The following is a 21,483-nucleotide window of genomic DNA, read 5'->3' on the forward strand; positions in this document are numbered from 1 at the left end:
TTAAGATCAGGGGGTACAGTGGTTGTAATTTATCCTTTAAATAATGCCGTATATAAATATAAATATTAAGTGACTTTCTATCATATTGAATTTTCTTTTTCATATGTTGAATAAATGCATAAACATAAATGTAAAAATTTCTTTAGGAAAAAATAATTATCCGTATAATATATATTAAAATACTATTAATTCACCAAAAATAGAGAAAAATTTCATTATTATTAATTTTGTTTTCATGTGTGTAATAAATGCAGTAGACAAAGACTGAGTGGAAACAGCTTATCTATAAATCCCTATTATTTGAAATTTTAAAAAGTTGAAAAATTGTAATATTATTAATTAAATATTGTTTAATATGGAAATATATTACTAAAAAAATAATTATATTTACATTACATTTAATTAAATTAAGTTGGTCAACTTTGAGTTCTATAGTAACTTTTTCGTTACTATTATATATTTTTAAATACCAATAATATAATAATAATAACAATTGATATAATTATACCGTCATCCCATAATATTTTTGTAGTTACACGTAGACTTCCGGTGGTTTGAAAAATTATATTTACTATCTCTAAGGTTAGTTCCGTCTAATAATAGACCATTTTGTTAATTAAATTTCATTAAATTTATTGATATTAGAAAAAAAACTGAATAAAAATTTATATTTATCACCGATTAACTTATTGTAGGTCAAATAAATTTTTTTATAACCAAACTATTCTTATATAAGTGAAGGTCTACCTTTTCAATAAATCAATCGAGGGTGAATACAAATTTTTACCATATTTTTGTTGTATCAGTAAAAGAGGTAATTTAATGAAAGTATCTATTTATTAGATAAAAATAAATTTTAGGACTGCCAGATGTAGTTTCTTAAACTATTGGAAGTTTACGTGTAATTAAACAAAATCTCAGGACTTAAAGTATTAAACTCGAACATAATGTTGGACATATACTTATTATTTTCTAAATAAAATATTTTATTTTATTTTATATCTGCCATTTCCATAGTATCCATTTTCATAATTTTGGATTAAATTTTCACTTTTGTTGTAATTTTCTTAAAAAAAATAATATTCCCATCTCATTTTTGTAAAAAATAATAATAATAATTTCCAATCGACCCCTCAAAAAAGAAAAAGTATGTGCTTTTGAGAGGGGGAAAGAGAAAAAGTTTGTGACATGGCTGACTGCTCTGTTTTGTCTTGTAATAATTCAACTCCCCGCCCCCCCCTAATTACAGAGTATTAGTACTGAAAATGCATATAGAGAATCATCCGCACGCATTCCCATGCTCTTCCTCTCCCTCAAACTGTACTACTCGCTTCCTCTTTTTCTCACCATTTCGCCGTTGCCCTTCACCTCTCTCTCTCTCTCTGTGCTGAAAAGCTTGTGCAAGAGTTTTCCTGCGGAAAGGTGAGGTGAAGTGAAGTCCGGTGCATGAGTTGATTTTCGCAAATCTAGGTGTTCTTTTTCCCCTTCTTTTCTGGGCTTTGAGATTTACGGCTTCTTCATTTGCTCGGTTATCTCCGTGTTTTTGCACCCTTTTTGGCTCTTTCGTGAAATGACATGAAGAGGTGCTCTGTTTACAATTGATTACCAGAAAGAAAACCGCAAACATACATTTTTGTTTCTTGTCCTTCTGTTCTTCCTTATTTTTTTTTTCTGGGGTTTCGTTTTCTTTTCATCCGAACAGTGTTTTTTTTTTTTTTTGTTTTTTTTGTCTGAATTTTTTGAGAAGGCAACTACTCATTTTCTCTATTTTCCCCTGTTTCAGGTGCAGGGCTGGGTGAAAAGGAGAAAGAGAGATAAAGAGAACTGATTCGCTGAAGTTCTACCCGTATTCTGTTTTCTTGTTGTTTGTCATCTGGGTTTTCTTATCTGAGAGATTTTTGTGTTTGTTTTTGTTTTTAAGAGAATTCATAACGAGGGTCTTTATAAGAATGTGGTTATTTTCGTATGAAAAATTCAAATGGGACTGATTTCTTGAGCGTGCGTTTCTTGTCTGAGCTATCCAGAAAGGGGAATGCTTAAGGAAGCGTTGAGAAACTCAAAGGAGGTTGATTTAATGAAGGTTTAGTTAGTTGGCCACTCTTGTCAAGTAGTTTATGTGAAAAATTGGGTGCCAAAGGATGGGCATAGCAAACTCAAAAGTTGAGAGGAGTAATGCTTTGAAGCTGTGCAAAGAAAGGAAAAGATTCATCAAGCAGGCCATTGATTCGAGATATGCTCTCGCAGCTGCTCATGTTTCATATGTTCAGTCTCTTAGAAACATAGGCATTGCCCTTAGGAGATATGCCGAGGCTGAAGTTTTGGTTGAAACCTCTTTGTCTACTTCGGCCACTGAACTTGATAAAACTCCATCACATTCTTCATATCCGTCTCCCTCGCCGTCTCACATTGGTGGTGCTTCTGATTCGCCAGTGCTAAATGGGAGCCCCCTTTCACCATCTACTGCTAGAGTGAGCTATATGAGGTCTAGTGGGGCTACTGCATTGACAGTTAAATTGAGTCCAACACCGAGGAATGCTTATGTGGAGGAAGGTGAATTTTCAATGCCTCCACCGCCACCTCCACCTCCTGAATCGGGGGCTTCTTGGGATTACTTTGATCCTGCTGACGAGAGCTTTAGGTTTGTTGGACAGAATGACTTGAATCTAAACATTGATGATGTAAGAATGTATGAGACTTTTGGGAAGAAAGAGTTGGATGTGAATGGAACTGGTGAGGCTGATGAAGAGTGTATGACTCCCAAACTGGAGACTTCTACAAATGGAAATGGTAAATTGGTGATGAACAATGCAAATTCTGCTAGAGCTGAAAAAGCTGAGAGGAGCACTCAGCAAAGAGTTGAGGGTGAAGTAAAGGATATAGCCACTGAAGAGCAAGTGAATGGATCAAATAAGGCTGGAAAGGCTTCAGCTGGACAATCTAATTCCAGGAAACATAAATCTGCCGCAGAGAAGGATATATCTGCTCAAAGGGAGGATCCTTCTGAGTTTATAACACACAGGGCAAAGGATTTTCTCTCTAGCATAAAGGAAATTGATAATCGCTTCTTTAGAGCATCTGAATCAGGGAAGGAAGTTTCAAGAATGCTCGAATCCAGCAAAATCCATGTCGGGTTTGCTGAGGCCAGAGGTAATAATATCTTGCCGACAAACGCAAATGCTCCATGCAAGTTTGAAATGAAGAACTTGGACTCAGTTTCTTCTGCTGCATGCAGAATTCATTTTCTTGTTATCATTTTTGGGTCTCCTTGAATTTTGATTTCTCCTTATTCTAGTCCAGGTTCCTGATGCAGTTTTATGCTTGTAGGTGCATCATCAGCCTCCATTTATTTGACCTCGTTTGGAGCAGCTTGTTGCCAATGTAGAAGTGCAAATGTATCCGATGGTATGTGCCAGTTTGTACACCTGATCGGTTTCATTTATACCTTTGGTAACATAATTGCTTCTTGGTGTTGATCAACATTATAAATTCTGCATGTTCTGCATATGTTTGCTCTGTAAAATATTGGGGAGTTGACCAGAATCACAAAGTAATTCGAGCAAAATTTAAACTAGAGGAACACCAAATACTGTTAGAAATGGACATTCAGTTTTGTTGCAACTGTTATATTCATAATTAATCAGGTGAGGCCTGAAATTTATCATGATAAAAAATGTCTGCTTTCAGAATCTCACTCTTATCTCATCTCGAAACAAAAAAAAAAAGAAACTCACTCTTATCATATGTACAATATCAGATCAACTTGTCACCAAGGTTATTACTTGGAAAAGGACAACATCATCAAGGTCTTCCTCATCTAGGAATCCTCTTGCAAATAAGGATGATAATGATGATAGTGGAAGCGATTTTATTGAAGAATTTTGCATGATTTCCGGAAGCCATTCTTCCACACTTGAGAGAATGTATGCGTGGGAGAGAAAGCTATATGATGAAGTGAAGGTACTTACTTTTTACATGTTGTGATGAAGATTCTTTTGTTTTTGTTTCTATCATTCATTGATTGGTGAGGTCCAAATTGGATTTCTGCCTTGCTCATTGTGAGCACTTAAGTTCTATGAGGTATTTGCCAATAAGTTCGTTAAAAGAAATGAATCTTGATTCACTTTATGAAATGGAAATATATGGATGCTGTATGCATCTGTTATACAATCGTTCTTCAAGTTTATAATATCCTGTTTATTGTATAAAAGAGGGGTTGAATATTCATCTAGTATGTGCATATCGACAAATGATTTCTACACTTCCTGATCCCCAGAAAAACAAGAAATATCAAATGGTTAACTTTTTGCTAGAAGGTAAAATTAAAGTTTTGTATTCCATTACAAGATATTATGTAAAGCATGATTATGAGAATTCGATTCAGCTTAAAGGATGGAATGGAGGCTGGTGGTAAGATTATATCCTTAACGATTTAACATATTATGATATCAATGTGGAAGAAATATGATCATCTTGCCAAGGATTAATTACAGTATAGTTCAGAAGACGGCATCTCTGCCCAGAACTCTGATCAATCTTACTGCATCTGGGAGTATCATAACCTTGAAGTTGCTGGGTATGTGAATATCCGGAATGGATACAGATAAAAGTTAAAGTATCTATACCTGATTGTTGCTGATTGATTTGGGATTGACTGGTTCAGTTGCAAGAATAACAGTGATTGTGAACAGTCACTAGAGTAAGCTTTTTGGTGTTTGTCCAAGGGTGCTAACATAAGTAAACCATCATTACAAATTGCTCTCCTCAGTTTGCGCTATTCTTAGAATTTAGCATCCACGATGTTCGATGGCTTTCCTGATCTGTTTTGGCTATTTTTCTTCTTTTCCTTCATTTTCTGATTTCAGTATTTTATCGTGTTTGTAGGCCAGTGAGTCTATACAGAAGGAATATGATCGTAAGTGTGACCAGCTCCGTCGCCAATTTGCAAAGGATCTTAGTCCTCAAGTAATTGACAAAACCCGGGCATCCGTAAAAAATCTACATTCCCGAATTAGAGTGGCGCTTCATGCTGTCGATTCAATATCAAAGCGGCTTGAGAAAATGCGAGATGAAGAGTTGCTCCCACAGCTGCTCGAACTTATTCAGGGGTGAGATAGATTTCTCATTTCTAAAGCCCGAAAGAATACTACTTTTTCATACTATGATCGCTACCTCAGTTTCTTTTTGTGCCATTTATCATCAAACTCTATTCCTGCGTGTAACTTTGTATTTAAATCTTACAACATTGAATTATATGCAGACTAACTAGGATGTGGAAAGCCATGCTTGAATGCCATCATTCCCAGTACATCACCATCTCGTTAGCCTATCATGCAAAAAGCTCTTCGGAGGCCCCGCCAGGAGAAACACAAAGGCAGATCATAAATCAGCTCCAGGACGAGGTCGAGTATTTTGGCCTAAGTTTCACCGACTGGATCAACAGCTATACATCTTACGTCGAAGCTCTCAATAGCTGGCTGCAAAATTGCATCCTGCAACCACGGGAGCGGTACAAAGGCAGACGGGCATTCTCCCCACGCCGATATCTGGCCCCGCCCATATTTGTCCTCTGTCGGGACTGGTCAGCCGGGATCAAGTCACTGCCGTCTCAAGAAGTCAGCGACGCTATCAAAGCTTTTCTGTCCGACCTGAGGAACTCGATTAGACACCAAGCAGAAGAGTCCCGCAAAACAGAAACAACTGTCAATTTGCAGAATAACGAAGCAGACGGTGAAGACAAGGCAGAAAACGAGGACAGACCTTCAAACATAAGCTGCATACAAGCGAGCCTGACGAGGGTTCTTGACAGGCTGACTAAATTCTCCGAATCTTCAGTGAAAATGTGCGAAGACATTAAGCAGAAATGCGATTCGGCTCGAACTGCGTACGACAACTACAGAGCTCCACCAAGATCCTTCAGCATTTGAAATATGTTTGGTGAGTTTGTGTTACTAGTTTTAGTTATGGGGTTGTTGAATGAAGGTAGATATTTGTAAATTCAGGAGTTTTGGGACCCCTTTGTGTGATGTAGGAATTATTCTTGTAAGAGCTGGTAATTTGGGCTATTGCTGAGGCATCATCTGGAGTTGGCATTTTCTGTTTCATTATTATCAGATCAATCGTTTTTGGGTATTATTGCACTTGTCACGTGATGTGTTATTTTCTCCATACTCTGGCATAAATCTAAATTACATTGATAAGTGTAATATATTTTTCATGAGATCATCTTCAACTTGATCAAATCAAAGTGTAACACACTTTTCACATAGGTTGCACGTTGGTCGGCTATGAGGGTTTTAAGGTGTTTTATATGTGACCTAGTGGTATTTTTTGTTTCATTCATATCAGATCAATCATTTTTCGGGTATTATTCCACTTGTCACGTGATGTGTTATTTTCTCGAGACTCGGCATAAATTTTAAATTACATTGATAAGTGTAATATATTTTTCATGCAATCATTTTCAACTCGATCAAATAAAAGTGCAACACACTTTTCACATAGGTTGCACGCTGGTCGGCTATGAGGGTTTTAAGGTGTTTTATATGTGATCTAGTCGTAAGACATCAAGGAGTCTGAATCTAACAAGTTCCTACAACTAACACTCCTAACTCACCTTGTGGCTAATTTTGGTGCACCCTAGGGCACCAATTCAACCACACCACACCCAAGGAGTTTTGGCTCCTCCTTAACCTAATCAAGGTCTAACCAAGGCCTTGGGCTCACATTTTAATGTACCGGGCTTGTTTAATTAAATTTAAATCAAGTCCATGTCTAATGGGTTTCAAATCAAATCTAGTTTAATTATAAGTCCAACATTAAAATATCCTTCAATTCAATTAAAGGATCCAAGTCTTCTAGTATCTCTCTTTTATAAATTCAATTTATAAATCAGACCAAATTCAATAAGATTTATCCAATTAATTTTTATGGCTAACTTGAAATTCTAGTTAATCTAATTAATTAAATTTCAAGTCATTCGTCCAATGGATTGGTCTAAATAAATGATCTAATCATTTATTCTCTCCAAAAATTAATTTAATCCGACTCTTTTGGAATTAATTCCATCCTTTATAGTGGCAGGGTGTGACTTTTTAGGTTCACCATCATCTAGATTTGGGCGTGCGTGGCTTGACCATCAAAATTAATTATATCCAATTTAATTAATTTTCTTGTTATGGGTCCGTTACCATGGATGGCCGTCTAGCAACAGTCCATGACAGTAGAGACTAGGTAAAATATGACGTGAACATTTAGGCTCCGAGTCGATACGAGTACGGTCCTACTGTTAACCGTCTCCCGATCTTAGTCTAGGGCATAGAATTTAGCGTCAGTTCCCATCCTTAACTAGACAATTATGTTTGAAACTCGAGATGCGTTTACTCTACTGACTGTCGTAGGAAATCCCTTCCAACTTGATCAATCGCTATGGCCGTAGACTTGAAGAGTGTAAACCATCTCAAAGTACATAGGAGATCATATACTGACAGGGGACATATTCTATCTTGGAATCCACCGTCCTCGTCACATACTCTGACTGCATTGGACAAAGCTTATGAGGACCATGTCTTGCATCATAGTCACCACTAGCCAGATGCAAGATACAGTCTTGGCATACACACGACTGCCATGATTCTTGAAGTCCAAGGACTAATCTCGTACCACTGAAACTAGGAATCCCAGTTATATCGTCCAAACCTTAAGAGGCTTCCATATGATAATTCACACGAATCAGTTCAGTCAGTCGACTACCTTGCCAACTAACCTACCAAAACTACATAGACGACCTACGTCTCTTGCCGACGAAATACGGTTGCAATACTTAGTGCAAGTCTCTATAGGACTCTCGATGCCCTATCTCGAGGTCCTCGACTTGGAATGTTTTAGACCGATCCTAGAGTTGGTTTCATGGCTGCAAATCCATGCGCAACTCAACTCCACGGGTTTAACCTTTCGATCTGTGGCATTTCATTGTGACATTGGAACACCGTCCAATATCAATCGTAAGAATAACGAAACACACCACCAATTTGATGAACTCTTACCATATTCATCAATTTAATATTATTTGATAAAGATTGGCGAATGACAAACAACCAATCCAATTGGCTTGTGATTACCTATTTCAACAATCTCCTACTTGACCATTATACCAATTACCCATGTCACTCAGAAACTTTTGAGTATGAACAATCTACAATACTGACTTGGTTTTGTGGGTTACTTTATTTTCTGCTGGAGCTAAACGGTCCAACCGTGTATTTCCTTCACAATCATTGCCTGCAGATGGTTGTTGTCTAACAATTTTAGTGGATCTTGTACCTCGGGCTCAAAGTCTCTTGCCCTAGCCTTGTCGTTTATCTCCAAGGCTACAATTGGCTTCGACCGTGCTAGGCACCACATCCATCCAATGGATGCATTTTTTTCAAACCACTTTTTACAACCGACTTGTTAATGTTGTCTCATATTCGACTTTTAAGATGGGACATCTGCTTGAAATCCTTTAAAGCTACCATGCATGCCATCAAGTCTGAACATGCATATACTTTGAAGACTTATCCATTGTTTAAATGAATTTGGAAACTAGTATTGCTTAGCCCTCCAGAATCAACTCTCTATAATTAGTGTATCAAGAACACCTCTTTAATCTTAAAATAATTTTAAAAAATTTCATAAATTACAGAAAAATTTTGAAAAATTTAGAAAACTAAATTTCAAAAATTTTCAGAAATTCTTTTCAACAATTTTTCATAAAATATAAACTTTTAGAATTATTTTCAAAAAATAGATATTTTTAGAAATTATTATTTTTAAAAAATAATGAAAAATAGTTTTTATAAATTATAAAAATAATTAATACTAAACAATATTCATATTAACAATTAACAATTAATCCAACTAATTTCTCCAACAAAAATACCCAATAAATTGTATCCTCCTCCTCCTCATCATCATCCTCAATAAAAATAAACAGAATTAATAAAATATTAGAACAAAAATAAAAGTAAAACTTACCTAGTGCTGGTAGGGGCAGCGATTGTGGTGGTGGCGGGAGATGGTGGTGATATTGGAGAAGGTGGTGGTGGCGAGGAGATGGAGCTTGAGAGAGAGAGTAGAATTAAGGATAGAAGATGGTGAGAGAGAGAGAGAGACGAATTTGATGGTGACAGTGACGAGTGGTGGGTGATCAGAAAGAGGCATTTAGGGGGGGGGGGGGGAGAGGATTGGAGAAGATGAATTGAAAATGAAAAAAATTCTACTAAGTGTACTTTTCATATTAGTTGCCCAAAGACCGTTTCAAAACAAGTTATTGTGTATATAAAGCCATTTCAAAAGGAGTCCAATATTTCTATATATTTCTTTTCGTAAATCAAAACAACATCGTATTGATTAGTCGTTAATAAAGCTTTTCCAAAAAAAATTGCAAATAAATAATTTTTTGTTTAAAAAATGTATAAAAATTAATAAAGATCCATACTGAATAATTTAATGTTGAAGAAAGGTATCCATTGTGTGGAATAATACAATTGAAGTATATAAAATATTTGAAGCTAAAATTGATATATGTTCACAATAAGAAATAAATTTGTATTTTTATAATTGTTAGTATTACACTAATGTAATTATAATCTTACATTATTGTACTGTATGGCTTAATTAAATCGTTAGATATAATCAAACTGACAAAGAATACATACAAAGAAGTTTTGGCTAATTGAGTATACGGATGTCGAGATGTTATATCCAGAACATAAGAGTAGTCTTTTAATTCGGTGCATCATTGAATCAGGCCATGCGATTCTAAATCAGACCGGCAACAAATGTGATCAAATGGACACAGTCTTATATGTATTTAAGTTTGGCATGAATTCGGTGCATGAATTTTAAGTTATCGTACTTGAAAACATAATTTTGAAATTTAAATACATATTGTAATGATTTTTTACACGGCTTTAAATATTAACATATTGGAATGGCTTTTGGCACTAACCCTGGAACGACCATTTGAAAATTTGATTTCTCCTATTTTTTTTAGAATTTTTTGCCAAACGAATATATTGGACCAGCTTTTGGAACGGCTTTATATAATGGTCGTTCCCAAAATTTCATTTCCCTCCACATTTGAGCCAGCACCAAAATAGATTTGCCAAATATTGTAAAATTTGGAACAACCCTTGTAACATATTTTTAAAATTTTTGCACTTCTAAATATTAGTTTTTATTTTTAAGAAAAAATAAAAACTTATTCATAAAATATTTTGAGCTTAAATATTTCACAAAATATTAGATGATTGGAATGGCTAGTGGATCTTTCAAGTGTATTACATTTTGTAACGGATTTATATTAGATTCTTTGAATGAATGTTTTGTTTTTTCTGATAGCCGTTACAACACCAACACTCCCATTCCAAAAACCATAATAAATTTGTAGCGGTAAAAAATTTATACAGGTATTTGTAATTGCTATGATGAATTATATATTTGGAACTACTTTTTGACCATATTTTGGAACGGTGAGCTTTCACAAGAAGAAAAGCGTTCCAAATTTTTATAGCAATTTCAAAGGCCATTCCAAATTGTAACGATCAAGTTTTTGTAATGAATTTACGAATACGACTGTTTAGGGACGGCCTTTGTAACTATTTTGCCGTTCCAAACGTACAAAATTCTTCTGGCAAAATATGTGACGTCAACAAATGTTTTTTATTTCAAAGTTGCTAAGAAGGTCAATCCAATTGGAACGGGCGTAGGGTCGTCCCAAAAAACCGTTACAAATCCTGCATTTTTTTTAGTGCCTTATGGATGCCTCTACTTTATCGTGAGCCTCAATTTGTTTTTCAATGGCATGACTCATGTCAACATTATCTGCCTTGTTGGTTAAAGCTAGCAATTTGAGCATCTTGCTCTTGGATATGCTTTGTAAATCCATCAATAACTTTAGTCAGACTGGCAATTTGCTCTTCTATTGTTGTAGCATTCGTCACCATGAGTGGAGCCACATTTGTAGCGAGCTAGGCATAGAATGGGGGGAGAATAGAGGAGATTTGTTTTGATCATCTTCACTTGCGTTGTTAGGTAGGATTGAGTCCTTCTAGATAGGCTCACCAAAGTGAGTCATTTCAGAAGATTCTTTAAGTTTTGACATACTACACCAACACTCTTGGTATTGGAGCTTGAAGATTTCAAGGTGGTGAGTTTGGAATTCACCATCTTTAAAGTTTTTCCTTGAGTACCCATTTAAGTAATTCAGATTTTGATTAAGAAAAGAGATGAGAGGTAGTGACAGTCCCACTAGGCGCGACAAAATTTATGAATCCAAATCTTATTGTGCCTATAAACTAAAATAAAAAAAGTATAACAAATAAAACATAGAGATTGAAAAGGAGTTAAATAGAATTTAGCCCCCTGTACCCTCCTGTGAATTTTTTTTAGCAAATTATTCCCATGTATTTTAAAAAATAAAGCAAATTACCCCCTATCAATGATTTAAATAGAGGGTAATTTGCTTCATTTTTCAAAATACATGGGGTAATTTTTAATTTTATTTTTTAGGGATTTTTTTCTCATTTTTCATATAACAGGAAGATAAATTGCATTTTCTCCGATTAAAAAGAATTGCATAAAATTTCTATTCAACCCTCTGATTCTTCTCTTTAAAATATTATTTGTGGATAAGACTAGGTCAAAGGCAAAATCTTCATGCAGATCCCATTTTGACTTGAATTTGAATTGCTATAACATTAATTCAAGTGCTCCTACTTGTAATCCTGAATTAAACGTTATCGTCTTAATTTTGATTTGAAGATTCGAAAATTGATTTGCCACTTGGTTTTTCTTGAAAATTTATTTGAATATTTAACATTAATTCAAGAGGTTTACTGCATGTAATCCTGAATTAAATGCTATAATTTGAAGCACAACCTCAATGAACAACTCAATCTCTATCTTAAACATCTTTAATTGTTCTTTAACTCGAGAAACTTTGTAGAAGGAATTCTTTTGGCCTTCTTCTCTTACTTCGTTTTTCGTTCTCTATGTGTGTTTGTCTTGCATGAGTTTCAAAGATCTCTTTGTATTGGTGTCAAAAAAGATAGAATTATGATGTAATTGAACATTTTTTATATTATCTCTTTATAATATAATCAAAGAGATAAATACAATAAATATTGGTTAAAGCATTATCTCCTTAATCTTTGTATTTTAAAAAGATACATATCAAAATTATTTATCTTGATTTGGTTGGAGCAACATGCAATTGCTCCACTTATCGTCATCTGATTGGCTTGAATCCTTGACTGCAAAGCATGATTTGATTAGCTGAATTAATTCTCATTTGTGAAAAATAGATGACTGGTAAGAGAGAAAATGATAAAAACATGCACTAGATACGACACGTGTTAAGCACATAATATTTTTCGACGGCCTTTACTTATCAAATATTAAATTTTAGGGCACAATGTGCTCTAGCAATATAAAAGTTTGGAGGGCAACAGGGGTAAGGGGCAGGGCAAGGGAGGAGGGGCGATGGGGGAAATGGGCTACGGGAAGGCGAGGTGGGCGGGGGGGGGGGGATGGATTGGGTTTTAACTTTTATTTTTTTAATTAAAACATGCATTTTATAAATATTATATATTTTTTTATATATATAATATTATATTTAAATATAAAATACTATTTTACTTTTAAAAATAAGTTAAAATCACACATAGAGCACATGCAATACACTATTCAATCAAAAGGAGTAAATTATTTTATTTAAAAAAATAGAGAGGTAATTTATATATATATATATTTATAGAAGGTAATTTACACATCACATAGGATTGTTTGTATTTTTTTTTCAAAAAATACATTTATACTCATATAAATTAAAGGAACAATTACATCGTTCTCCTTTAAGGTTTGGTGTATTATACGTAAATCTATAGTGATTTGAGAAATTATATTTAATACTTTTGACATTTGTTTTCATCTAACAAATAGATTTTTCTATTTGCCAAAATTCACAGAATTTGTTGATATCAATAAAAAATTCGAATAAAAATTCATTTACTCTGGTTGAGTTATTACTAATTTATTGCATATCAATAATATTTTCTGACCAAACACACGCTATGCATGTGAGGAGGTATATCTTCACCGTTATAAGGGTAGTTCGATCAAAAAATATTTTTTGACTTAGAATAAGTCAATTTTGAATAAATATTAATTTTTATTCTATTTTTTGCTAATATCAATAAATCTAAATTAATTTTAGCTCACGAAAAAATATATTTATTAATATGAAAGAATATTAGGAGTAGTGAACATAGTTTTATAAATCAAAAGAAGTCTATCCATAATTATATTAAGGGAGTGTTTGGGAGCACTTTAAAAAAAATATTTTTTAACTTCTGGCTTTAAAAAAATACTTTTGAAGTGTTTGAAATGTTAACTTCTGCTTTTGAAATGATTAATAAAAAGCGCCTTTAGGCCATAAGCTAGAAGCACATTTGGGAGAGATCTTAGCTGCTTTTTTTTTTTTTTTTCATTTTTTGTGTAAATAAATTAAATTTAATTTTAATTACTTTAGCCTCATTATAATAATCTTAATCCAACTTTATTATTTTTAATTTATTTTTAAAATTGTATATGAAAGTTGATATTGGAGTTTTCATATAATTCGAATAATTAACAATAATTGAATTTACACTTTCACATATTTAATATTTTAAAATTTTTATATTTTATTTACTACATCATCTAATTATATTATTTCATTCACATATTATTATTTGAATAATTAATAAAATAATTTTTTTGGACAACCCATGCAAGTTTAATTATTGTGCATAACTCAATAATATTACTTAGTGAGAGTATTATTAATTAAATTAAAGACATATTTTTGACATTTTTTAAAAAAATAATATGAAATACATTAATAGAAAAAATAATTCTTATTGAAAATGAACTAGTGAAATAATAAGAAAAAAATAGTATTTTTTAACATATATATGGACAAAATAGTTATTAATTAATTAAGTTTATTTTTTTTACTTTTTTACAAACACTACTCATTTTTAATTATGTTGCAACTTTTAATTTTTACAAAAATTACTTCTCTAAACTTAAACACTATGTTTGGTTTTGTTTTTAACTTGTTGGGGTGATTAGTGTGTATGTTTGGATTTATTTTTGGAGATAATATAAAATAGGTATGGTATGTTTGGATTTATTTTGGAGATAACATAAAATTCATGCTGCAGAATATAATCCTCCCAATGGAACATCAAATAGTAAGGCATGCTATACAAGTTTGTAAAATATATCCAGAACAATGTGAATCTAGAATCCAGATACCATCTTAGAATTGGTTTTCAGATTAAGAGACAATCAGCCATGCACTTAGCACTACATGATAGTGAATTCTGTTACATGTGCATTTTTCTTTAAACGAGCAACATTCATATACATACCTTAATCACAAAAAGTAATAAAGGACAATATTAGATGGATGGCAAAATTTCACCAACAATGAAAATCTCCAATGAAATAAGCGTGTAAACAACTGTGACGCAATGCTTTACTCCCAGCAAAATAAACAAATTAACTACTCGTACAATGTTCGCGAATGAGAAGAAAGAATGAAAGTGCAAAATTCAGCTAAAGTTACAGAAATATATAGAGGAAGGAGTACACTCTCCACATTATTGTTTCACGGGCGAAATAGTGAAAGATTTCAAAAGTATCGAATCTATCATAAATGTATACTAAACGAGCACTGTTGTACTCATAACATATGACGATATCGTAAAAATATACAAAACAAAAGTTGACAAAATATAGGTGAAAAGTAAGAAATGAACAGAAAGCGCACATACTCGATCGCAACAATAATGTTGGTGAAACAGTTGCATTCAATAATTGAATTCAAGCCATTTCAATAAATCACCAAAAAGAAAAATTAAAATCGAATCCACTCAAAGATTCATAGAAAATCGGCCAACCTTTGTGAAATGACCATCAACGATGAAGAACCGTGGTGGTGAAATGCGATCGGGGCTTTGGTGAAGAACCTCGATCTCGCCGTACAATTATCGAAAATCAGTGGGTGAGGGTCCGTTGGCCTCGATGGAGGATGGGCAGACGAATGGTGGTGGTTCGGCAACGTAAGGCATTAAAACGACGACAAATCGATTCTTGGATCGAGAAGGTGGTGCAACATACGACACATTGAAAAGGTGGATAAAAATTGAATCCAAACGTACTTGAATATTTGCCTTGATGAGGGGAGTTGATAGATGTACATCTCGGCCGGTGGGTCATCGGAACAGCGACGGTGGCGGCGAAAACAGAAGGTGAGAGATGTCGTTCTTTTGCAAAGAGAAATACCAAAATTAAAAAAGGGTATCTCATAGCAGTTATTTTTTATTGGGCTATAGAAAACACAAACTTAACTAAAACAATTAAAAACAAGTTTGAAAACTACAAAATAAATTGACCCAAACATATAAATATTTTAGCCCATCTTTCAAATGGGCCAAAAATGAAAACAATGCAAATGCAAAGATGGGCCAAAAACGAAAATAAACATAATAAAATATTTTTGAAAACACTCCCTAAATCTCGTGAGAACAGAAGACGTAAAACTATCGCATAATTAAACGACTTAAAAGTGACCGAGTTTTGAGCTTGTGCTCCTGGTGGCGCAATGTAGCATTTGGGCGCGCCCCAAATTTCACATTTCAAAAGGGTAAGGCGGGTCAAATGCCCCCCCCCGCCCACTCCCTCACCTTTCTAAACTCAATTTCCCGCTCCTCTTCCTCTCTTCTTCAACACTCGTTTCACTCTTCACACGCATCACGATTCGAGCGTCTCAACAAATATTGCATTCTCAATATCTCTGCAGCAGGAACAGCAGCCCTTCTCCCAAAAATTCTCCAAGTGTCATCTGTCTTCCACAAGGTCAGTCAGATATTATCAATGCCCTGTTCTTTACCTGTTCCCAGTTTCAGTTTCTGTTTTAATCTACGCTGTTTTTGGCGTAAATCTTATAAAAAAGAGTATCAGGTGGATTTGGTAGTCTTAGGTGCTTTTATTTTTCGTCCAATTTTTGTAATTATAATGACTTAGGATCTTCGTGTTTCTCTATGTTTGTGAATCAGGGTGCTGACGATTTGTTGAGGCTCGGGAGATCTGTGATGTGGGTTTCTGGAATTAAGTGTTGAAGTGGTGAAGAATGGGTTATAAGCTTAGATTGTGAATTTTAATGATGGCTGAAGAGAATGCTTCTGGTACATCGAGATCCGTTTTAGGTGATCTCACGAACCGGATTGGTAAAAGGGGGGTTTCTGGGAGAGAGAAAAATGGAATCACTAGTTTTGATTGCAATGATAGAGATTTAGTCAAGCGCATTCGTGCCGCACCACGCCCGTGCACTGAGATTAATTCCTTGAAAGGGAATATTATACGTGGTATTTCAAAAATACCCAATGAAAATAGGGACCCCAATGTTTCAAGGAGCTCAGTTGATGTCGATACTGATTGTATCGATAGTCACTGTTTAAAGGGGAAGAATGTTGCAACGGGTAACTTGAAAGTTCATGGTGGAGATAAGGATATCAAGATTTTGGATATTAGTGGAGGGTGTGTTGTTTCTCGAAGTGTTGATGAATTGGACGTAGTTGATAATGACTTGGTAGATAATAGAGTCGAGATTGATCATCCCGAGGATGATGATTTGCGGAGGGTGGATAAAATAGCTGGTCAGGATTCTGTGGATGCTAATTTTATGGACCTTGGGGGGAGAAGAACTGTGAATTCTATCTCCACCGAAGCTGATGGCTGTGGGCAGTTAGATTGTTTGCAGGAGAATATGATCTTGGAAATGGCTGAAGTTGTCAATGAAAATAAGTTCCCCAGTCTTGAACATTCGGTTGATAAATATTCAGTCAACCTTACGAAAATAGGTGGTGGTGAATTTGAGCTGGGCAGTTCAAAAGTATCTGATGAAGAAAATGAGCCCAATTTGTTAGATCCTGGAAGTGGCGATGCTGTTCAATGTATTAACGTTGAAGCTAATGATGAGTTAGGTGACAGTTTGCATGCTGACACTTCAAGGACAGTGAGTGAAACTGGTGGTGATTGTCCTCATGATGGCAAAGATTGTAATGCTGATGAAGTGAATGCAAGTCCGGAAGGCACGCAAACTGACGTTAGTTCCTATAACAATGACTTGGATGATCAGAATGCTGATAATTTTGTCTTGAGCCAGTCTGGCTCTATTGACTGCACAATTCTTCCTGACTCACAAGAATCTAGAGTATTTGGAGTAGATAGAGCTGCCAAACTGAAGAAGGTGGACGAATGTGCTCATATGAATGGAGGACCGGATTCAATCAGAGCTTGTCCTTGTTCTTTTTGCACAAAAGGTATCACACCTTTCATTTTGCTTTCTGATGGTTGCTGTGTAGCTTTTGGTTTTCTTGAGTAGCTATGATGAGACTGTTCATTTTGTTTTGACAATCAGCTGCATATATATGGTTGGATCTTCATCAGCAGGATATCAAGGCTCGAATGTCAGGTCAGTTGTTTGCACTTTTTATTAGTTACTAGTCAACAATGACTAGCATTAAAATCTTCACTTTATTATTTAGAACTTTTAAGCAATGAAAAGTGTCAGCAAGAAGCAAGCATATCAGCTGATAACAATGGTTCCGCAAATTGTTTAACCGTTCAATCTAATTATTCTGTTAACATATCTATTAATTTGCACTTCTTTAGCAATCAAAAAGAGCCAGAAAGAAGCAATCATATTGGCTGAAAGAAGTTGCAGGAATATGGTAACAGATAAACATGGCACAGAAAGCTCCAGTAGAGTTTCTAAGTTGGAATCACATCTGACATACCAGTGGAGATCCCTCTTTCAGCACATGGCAGACATATGGGAAGAGGAGGGTAATAAGCTTGTAAGTTACCTTATTTCGTTTACTTATTTCATTAGTTATTCGAGCTAATTTCATCAAGTTAAATTTGATTCATACATTCAAGCATGCTGCAACTATAAGAACTGCAGGCATTGTTCATTTCAAGGTGATAGTAAATAATATTGTCCATCTTTTGATCATTGATTATGTCATAAGGTGCTATTTTTAGTGCATACAACCATGTGATTAAAGTTTGTTTGTTAAATCTTATTTCCTTTTTGAAATAGTCATGATTGATGAGGATTTGTTGCATGCTTCTCGTTGCGGATTGCTCTATTGTGTTCTACGCATCTCTAAAAAATTCTCATTTTTGCCAGAAATATGTCTCGTGTTGCCCGTAGAACATTGTGAACAGACTAAGACATGATGATACTATGGTTCCCTAGGAACAAAAGACTATAACAGCTTTGTCTCTGGTTAAGAATGAATGCATAAAGAAAGAGTGTCTCTTCAACATGCCTATTGAACATCAAACTTCATTGAACCTGGGTTTTGGCAATCTTAACAACTTGTGCCTCTTAAATTGTCACTAAAAGTAGCTTAAGTAGAAACAGGGAAAAGGAGGGAATCAAGGAGGCCGCAACTTCTAAGTTCTTTCCCGAATTTATGGAGGCAGGGTGTGGTTGCTTTGGTCAAACAAGTAGTCAACTCCTAATTTCGTTCCTGAATTTATGGTTTCATTTAGCCAAAGTACGATTTATAAAATCTGAATCCAACTATCCGAGAATGTTTTTAAGACAAATCAAAGTAGACTAATCTGATCTCATCCTTCATGAAGTTCTCCAGCCAACCATTAGATGAGTTCAAATTTTATTGGCACGTCAACTCCTAAAACTTTATCTACCATTGTCAATGCTGACAGTTGTAACTTAGAAACCCATATTCTGCAATGAAGCCTGGAATCTTGAATATTAACTTACAGCAATCAAGTGAATGATATACAAGAAGATTTGAAAGCCATCATAATCTAACAGTGGGTGTTAATGAACTATTTGTTGCCTATTGCAGGAAGCTAGTCTACTACCACTAGCTGAGCTGAGAGAAAAATGCAAAACAGACTTAGAGTTGCTTAATACTAAGCTGTCAGACAAGCCTTAAGGTTGCTATGGATGCTTGTAATGTCTGTAAGATGAATTAATTTTATTCCCATGTAAGTCATTAATTGATTATGTCCGAAATTTCCTTCATTATGGTAGTTTCAGATGGGTAAATTATCTACAATGCAGTATCTATTCTTCCTGTTGTTACAGTTCGTCCCAGAAAATCAAGGCACTTGATCAGATTCATGAATCCTCATCTGGCTGTTTATTCCTTTGAATAGAAGCCGTTCAGTTCTCTTTCCTCTCCTATTATGTGCACCAAGATATTCTTATAGATATATTTATCACCACTGATTGTATGCAGTCCAGCATGCTTACAAGGAATTTCGGGAATATTCCAAACCATGCAATTACATGTTTTACCCTTCAACTTCACAATGTAGTTAACATTTTGATCATGCACCTCAAACTCAAAATCCCCAGCCACTGAGATTGCAGTCTACTCATCAATTTCGCCCTTAACCCATCAACCAAAGTCAACACAGGTTTACTTAGTTCCCCTACCCAATGATTAAATGATTCTGATATATTATTGGTAACATGATCATGTTTTACCCTAGGATCAAAGGCATGCCTAGACCATATTTCAGAAGGGATTTTGAGCAGCCAATCATAGGATGAAGGCTTCAATTCCTTGATCTTGTACATTAACAAGTTGAAGCTTGCAGCATTGTATGATCTGGCTACTTGCCAAAAATACCTCTTAAGGGCAGCACCTGCGAATTGATTTCGAGAATTGGCACAAATATGCCTAGGACATCTCCTGTTGATAGCATGACGTACAATCTTATTTATAGTCTCCACCAATTCCTAACATACAAGTAAATACAAAACCTCAATCATTTTTAGTCGCAAAGTCATAGAAAATGCATCTAGCAGAAACAATGACTGTCACATAGTCACAGAAAATTCGTCTAACAACCGCATCCTTGTAATATGTATTTTATAACAAATACACCCTTATAGTATACATTTATAACAAGTACATACCTAACAATATACATGCATTACATAAACATCCATAATCAAAGTCATGCATAACAGTATATATATAGAAAAAGTTAGAGTGTTTACCTTCTGTCTGTGTCACTCATAAAAGTCCATGGTCTGTCATAAGTAATTCCTCCCAACATTCTTGATTGGTTTTCAGAAAAGAACATCCACGACTCCTTGCACTTTGACTCAGCAACAACAACAGCAATAGGGAATAAATCATTATTCCAATCTAACCCTAATACAACAAGCAACACCTCTCCTAATGGCCCTTTCAAATGACACCCATCAAAACCTATAAATGGGCTACACCCCTCTACAAATTCATCTCGTAGTGCAGGCAATCTCAAGAAAAATCTTTTGAAAATTGGAGTAGAAGATATGATCTTATCTGTATCTACATCACACTGTAATGTTACCACACTCCCCTCATTTTTAATGACACCATTTTTGAATATTATGACAATTTTTTGAATGACTCGGCATGACTAACCTCCATCACCTCCATGGCCTTCTTCTTTGCCCTATAAATCAGCATATATGAGGGTTCACTCCAAATTTTCTAAATTCATTTCTAATTCCTCTAGCCTTTGTTCTTGGATTTTCCTTTAACAAATTTTCTATTTTTGAAGCAATCCATATTGCACTGACCTCCTTTGTTGAGTCAGACATAACATATATATGTGTAGAAACATATGTCTTTATTTGGACCGTGACACCATCTGCCAAAGGAGAAGCATGGATTCTCCAAGGACAGTCTTTTGAGGCACAATGGGGTGTCACTCTTGTTTTTTCATTCCTTAACCTCATAATTTGAAAACCCTCTTGAATCACAAACTCTCCAAGGATAGTCCTAAATGCATTAATATCAACAAACACCATACCTTTTTCTAACTTAACCTTTTCTTCTAATTCATTAGGGAAAATACTTGCATTTCTAGATAATGCACCATGCATTACATCATCCTCAAACTCTGAATCACTCTTGATTTGACTCTCACCATGATCATCATATTTATAAGAAGACAACTCATCACCACTATTATTTTCTTCCCCCTGTTTCGTATGTTATATTGGAAAAACGGTTGGGATCGAAAAACAACGCCCAATTATTGAGTGTGCTGCCTAGCATAGCGGTGCTAGTAGTCACCTTGGAGGATGACATATGGGCTATGGCACAAGGTAAAAGGCCTGAGATCTCATCACAGGTTCAAAGAAAAATCTTAGACACCATCATCTGCTTGGAGCGACGACAGGAAGATATAACGTGCGGTTGGACCGTAGGAAATCGACAGAAATGAAAAGTAGACTCATAAGACCTAGTTGATATCACATATTGCTCATAATTAATTTAGTTTGAAAGACATGAGTAATGACTTTAAAGTCAAGTGAGAGATTATTGGTATGAGTGACCAAAAGACAAT

At 34.8% G+C, this 21,483-nt stretch overlaps 2 protein-coding genes and 1 long non-coding RNA gene across 7 annotated transcripts; 2 read left to right on the forward strand and 1 right to left on the reverse strand.

Annotated features, from left to right (window-relative positions):
• The first annotated feature begins 1,236 nt into the window (after positions 1 to 1,236).
• LOC105171185 (bZIP transcription factor, putative (DUF630 and DUF632)) lies at positions 1,237 to 6,132 on the forward strand. Of its 3 annotated transcripts, none has more exons than XM_011092216.3 (6): positions 1,237 to 1,583; positions 1,784 to 3,147; positions 3,325 to 3,402; positions 3,755 to 3,957; positions 4,882 to 5,105; positions 5,258 to 6,132. In XM_011092216.3, the coding sequence occupies exons 2-6, from the start codon at positions 2,139 to 2,141 to the stop codon at positions 5,922 to 5,924; spliced, it is 2,181 nt and encodes a 726-aa protein (XP_011090518.1). In that variant the 5' UTR covers positions 1,237 to 1,583; positions 1,784 to 2,138; the 3' UTR covers positions 5,925 to 6,132. The 3 variants fall into 3 exon arrangements, with proteins under 3 accessions (XP_011090518.1, XP_011090517.1, XP_011090516.1); XM_011092215.3 differs by having other exon boundaries at positions 1,237 to 1,470; XM_011092214.3 differs by having other exon boundaries at positions 1,237 to 1,422.
• On the reverse strand, positions 5,087 to 9,225 carry LOC110012596 (uncharacterized). The gene is made up of 3 exons (XR_002287814.2): positions 9,013 to 9,225; positions 5,758 to 5,911; positions 5,087 to 5,645 (listed from the first exon to the last, which is right to left on the reverse strand). It is a non-coding gene; the product is annotated as an uncharacterized LOC110012596 (long non-coding RNA).
• A 6,449-nt stretch (positions 9,226 to 15,674) lies between these two features.
• Positions 15,675 to 19,369, forward strand: LOC105171186 (uncharacterized). Of its 3 annotated transcripts, none has more exons than XR_848550.3 (6): positions 15,675 to 15,945; positions 16,146 to 17,411; positions 17,510 to 17,563; positions 17,764 to 17,948; positions 18,975 to 19,116; positions 19,193 to 19,369. XR_848550.3 is itself a non-coding variant. In XM_011092217.3 (5 exons), exons 2-5 carry the CDS (start codon positions 16,250 to 16,252, stop codon positions 19,062 to 19,064), a joined length of 1,491 nt encoding a protein of 496 aa, XP_011090519.1. In that variant the 5' UTR covers positions 15,675 to 15,945; positions 16,146 to 16,249; the 3' UTR covers positions 19,065 to 19,260. The 3 variants fall into 3 exon arrangements, 1 of the variants encoding a protein (XP_011090519.1); XR_016067238.1 differs by having other exon boundaries at positions 19,217 to 19,369; XM_011092217.3 differs by having other exon boundaries at positions 18,975 to 19,260.
• The last annotated feature ends 2,114 nt before the right edge of the window (positions 19,370 to 21,483 follow it).

This window comes from Sesamum indicum, linkage group LG9 (genome assembly GCF_026168435.1).
Source record: "Sesamum indicum cultivar Baizhima isolate 11 linkage group LG9, ASM2616843v1, whole genome shotgun sequence".
Classification (NCBI taxonomy): domain Eukaryota; kingdom Viridiplantae; phylum Streptophyta; class Magnoliopsida; order Lamiales; family Pedaliaceae; genus Sesamum; species Sesamum indicum.

What these genes read in the sequence shown, in the direction of transcription:
- LOC105171186 (XM_011092217.3), top strand. Translation starts at nt 16,250, where the DNA reads ATGATGGCTGAAGAGAATGCTTCTGGTACATCGAGATCCGTTTTAGGT. An exon ending in TTGTTCTTTTTGCACAAAAG is followed by an intron (nt 17,412 to 17,509) that starts GTATCACACCTT and finishes TTTGACAATCAG; the next exon opens with CTGCATATATATGGTTGGAT. An exon ending in TATCAAGGCTCGAATGTCAG is followed by an intron (nt 17,564 to 17,763) that starts GTCAGTTGTTTG and finishes GCACTTCTTTAG; the next exon opens with CAATCAAAAAGAGCCAGAAA.
- LOC105171185 (XM_011092216.3), top strand. Translation starts at nt 2,139, where the DNA reads ATGGGCATAGCAAACTCAAAAGTTGAGAGGAGTAATGCTTTGAAGCTG. An exon ending in CGGGTTTGCTGAGGCCAGAG is followed by an intron (nt 3,148 to 3,324) that starts GTAATAATATCT and finishes TTATGCTTGTAG; the next exon opens with GTGCATCATCAGCCTCCATT. An exon ending in CTGCTCGAACTTATTCAGGG is followed by an intron (nt 5,106 to 5,257) that starts GTGAGATAGATT and finishes AATTATATGCAG; the next exon opens with ACTAACTAGGATGTGGAAAG.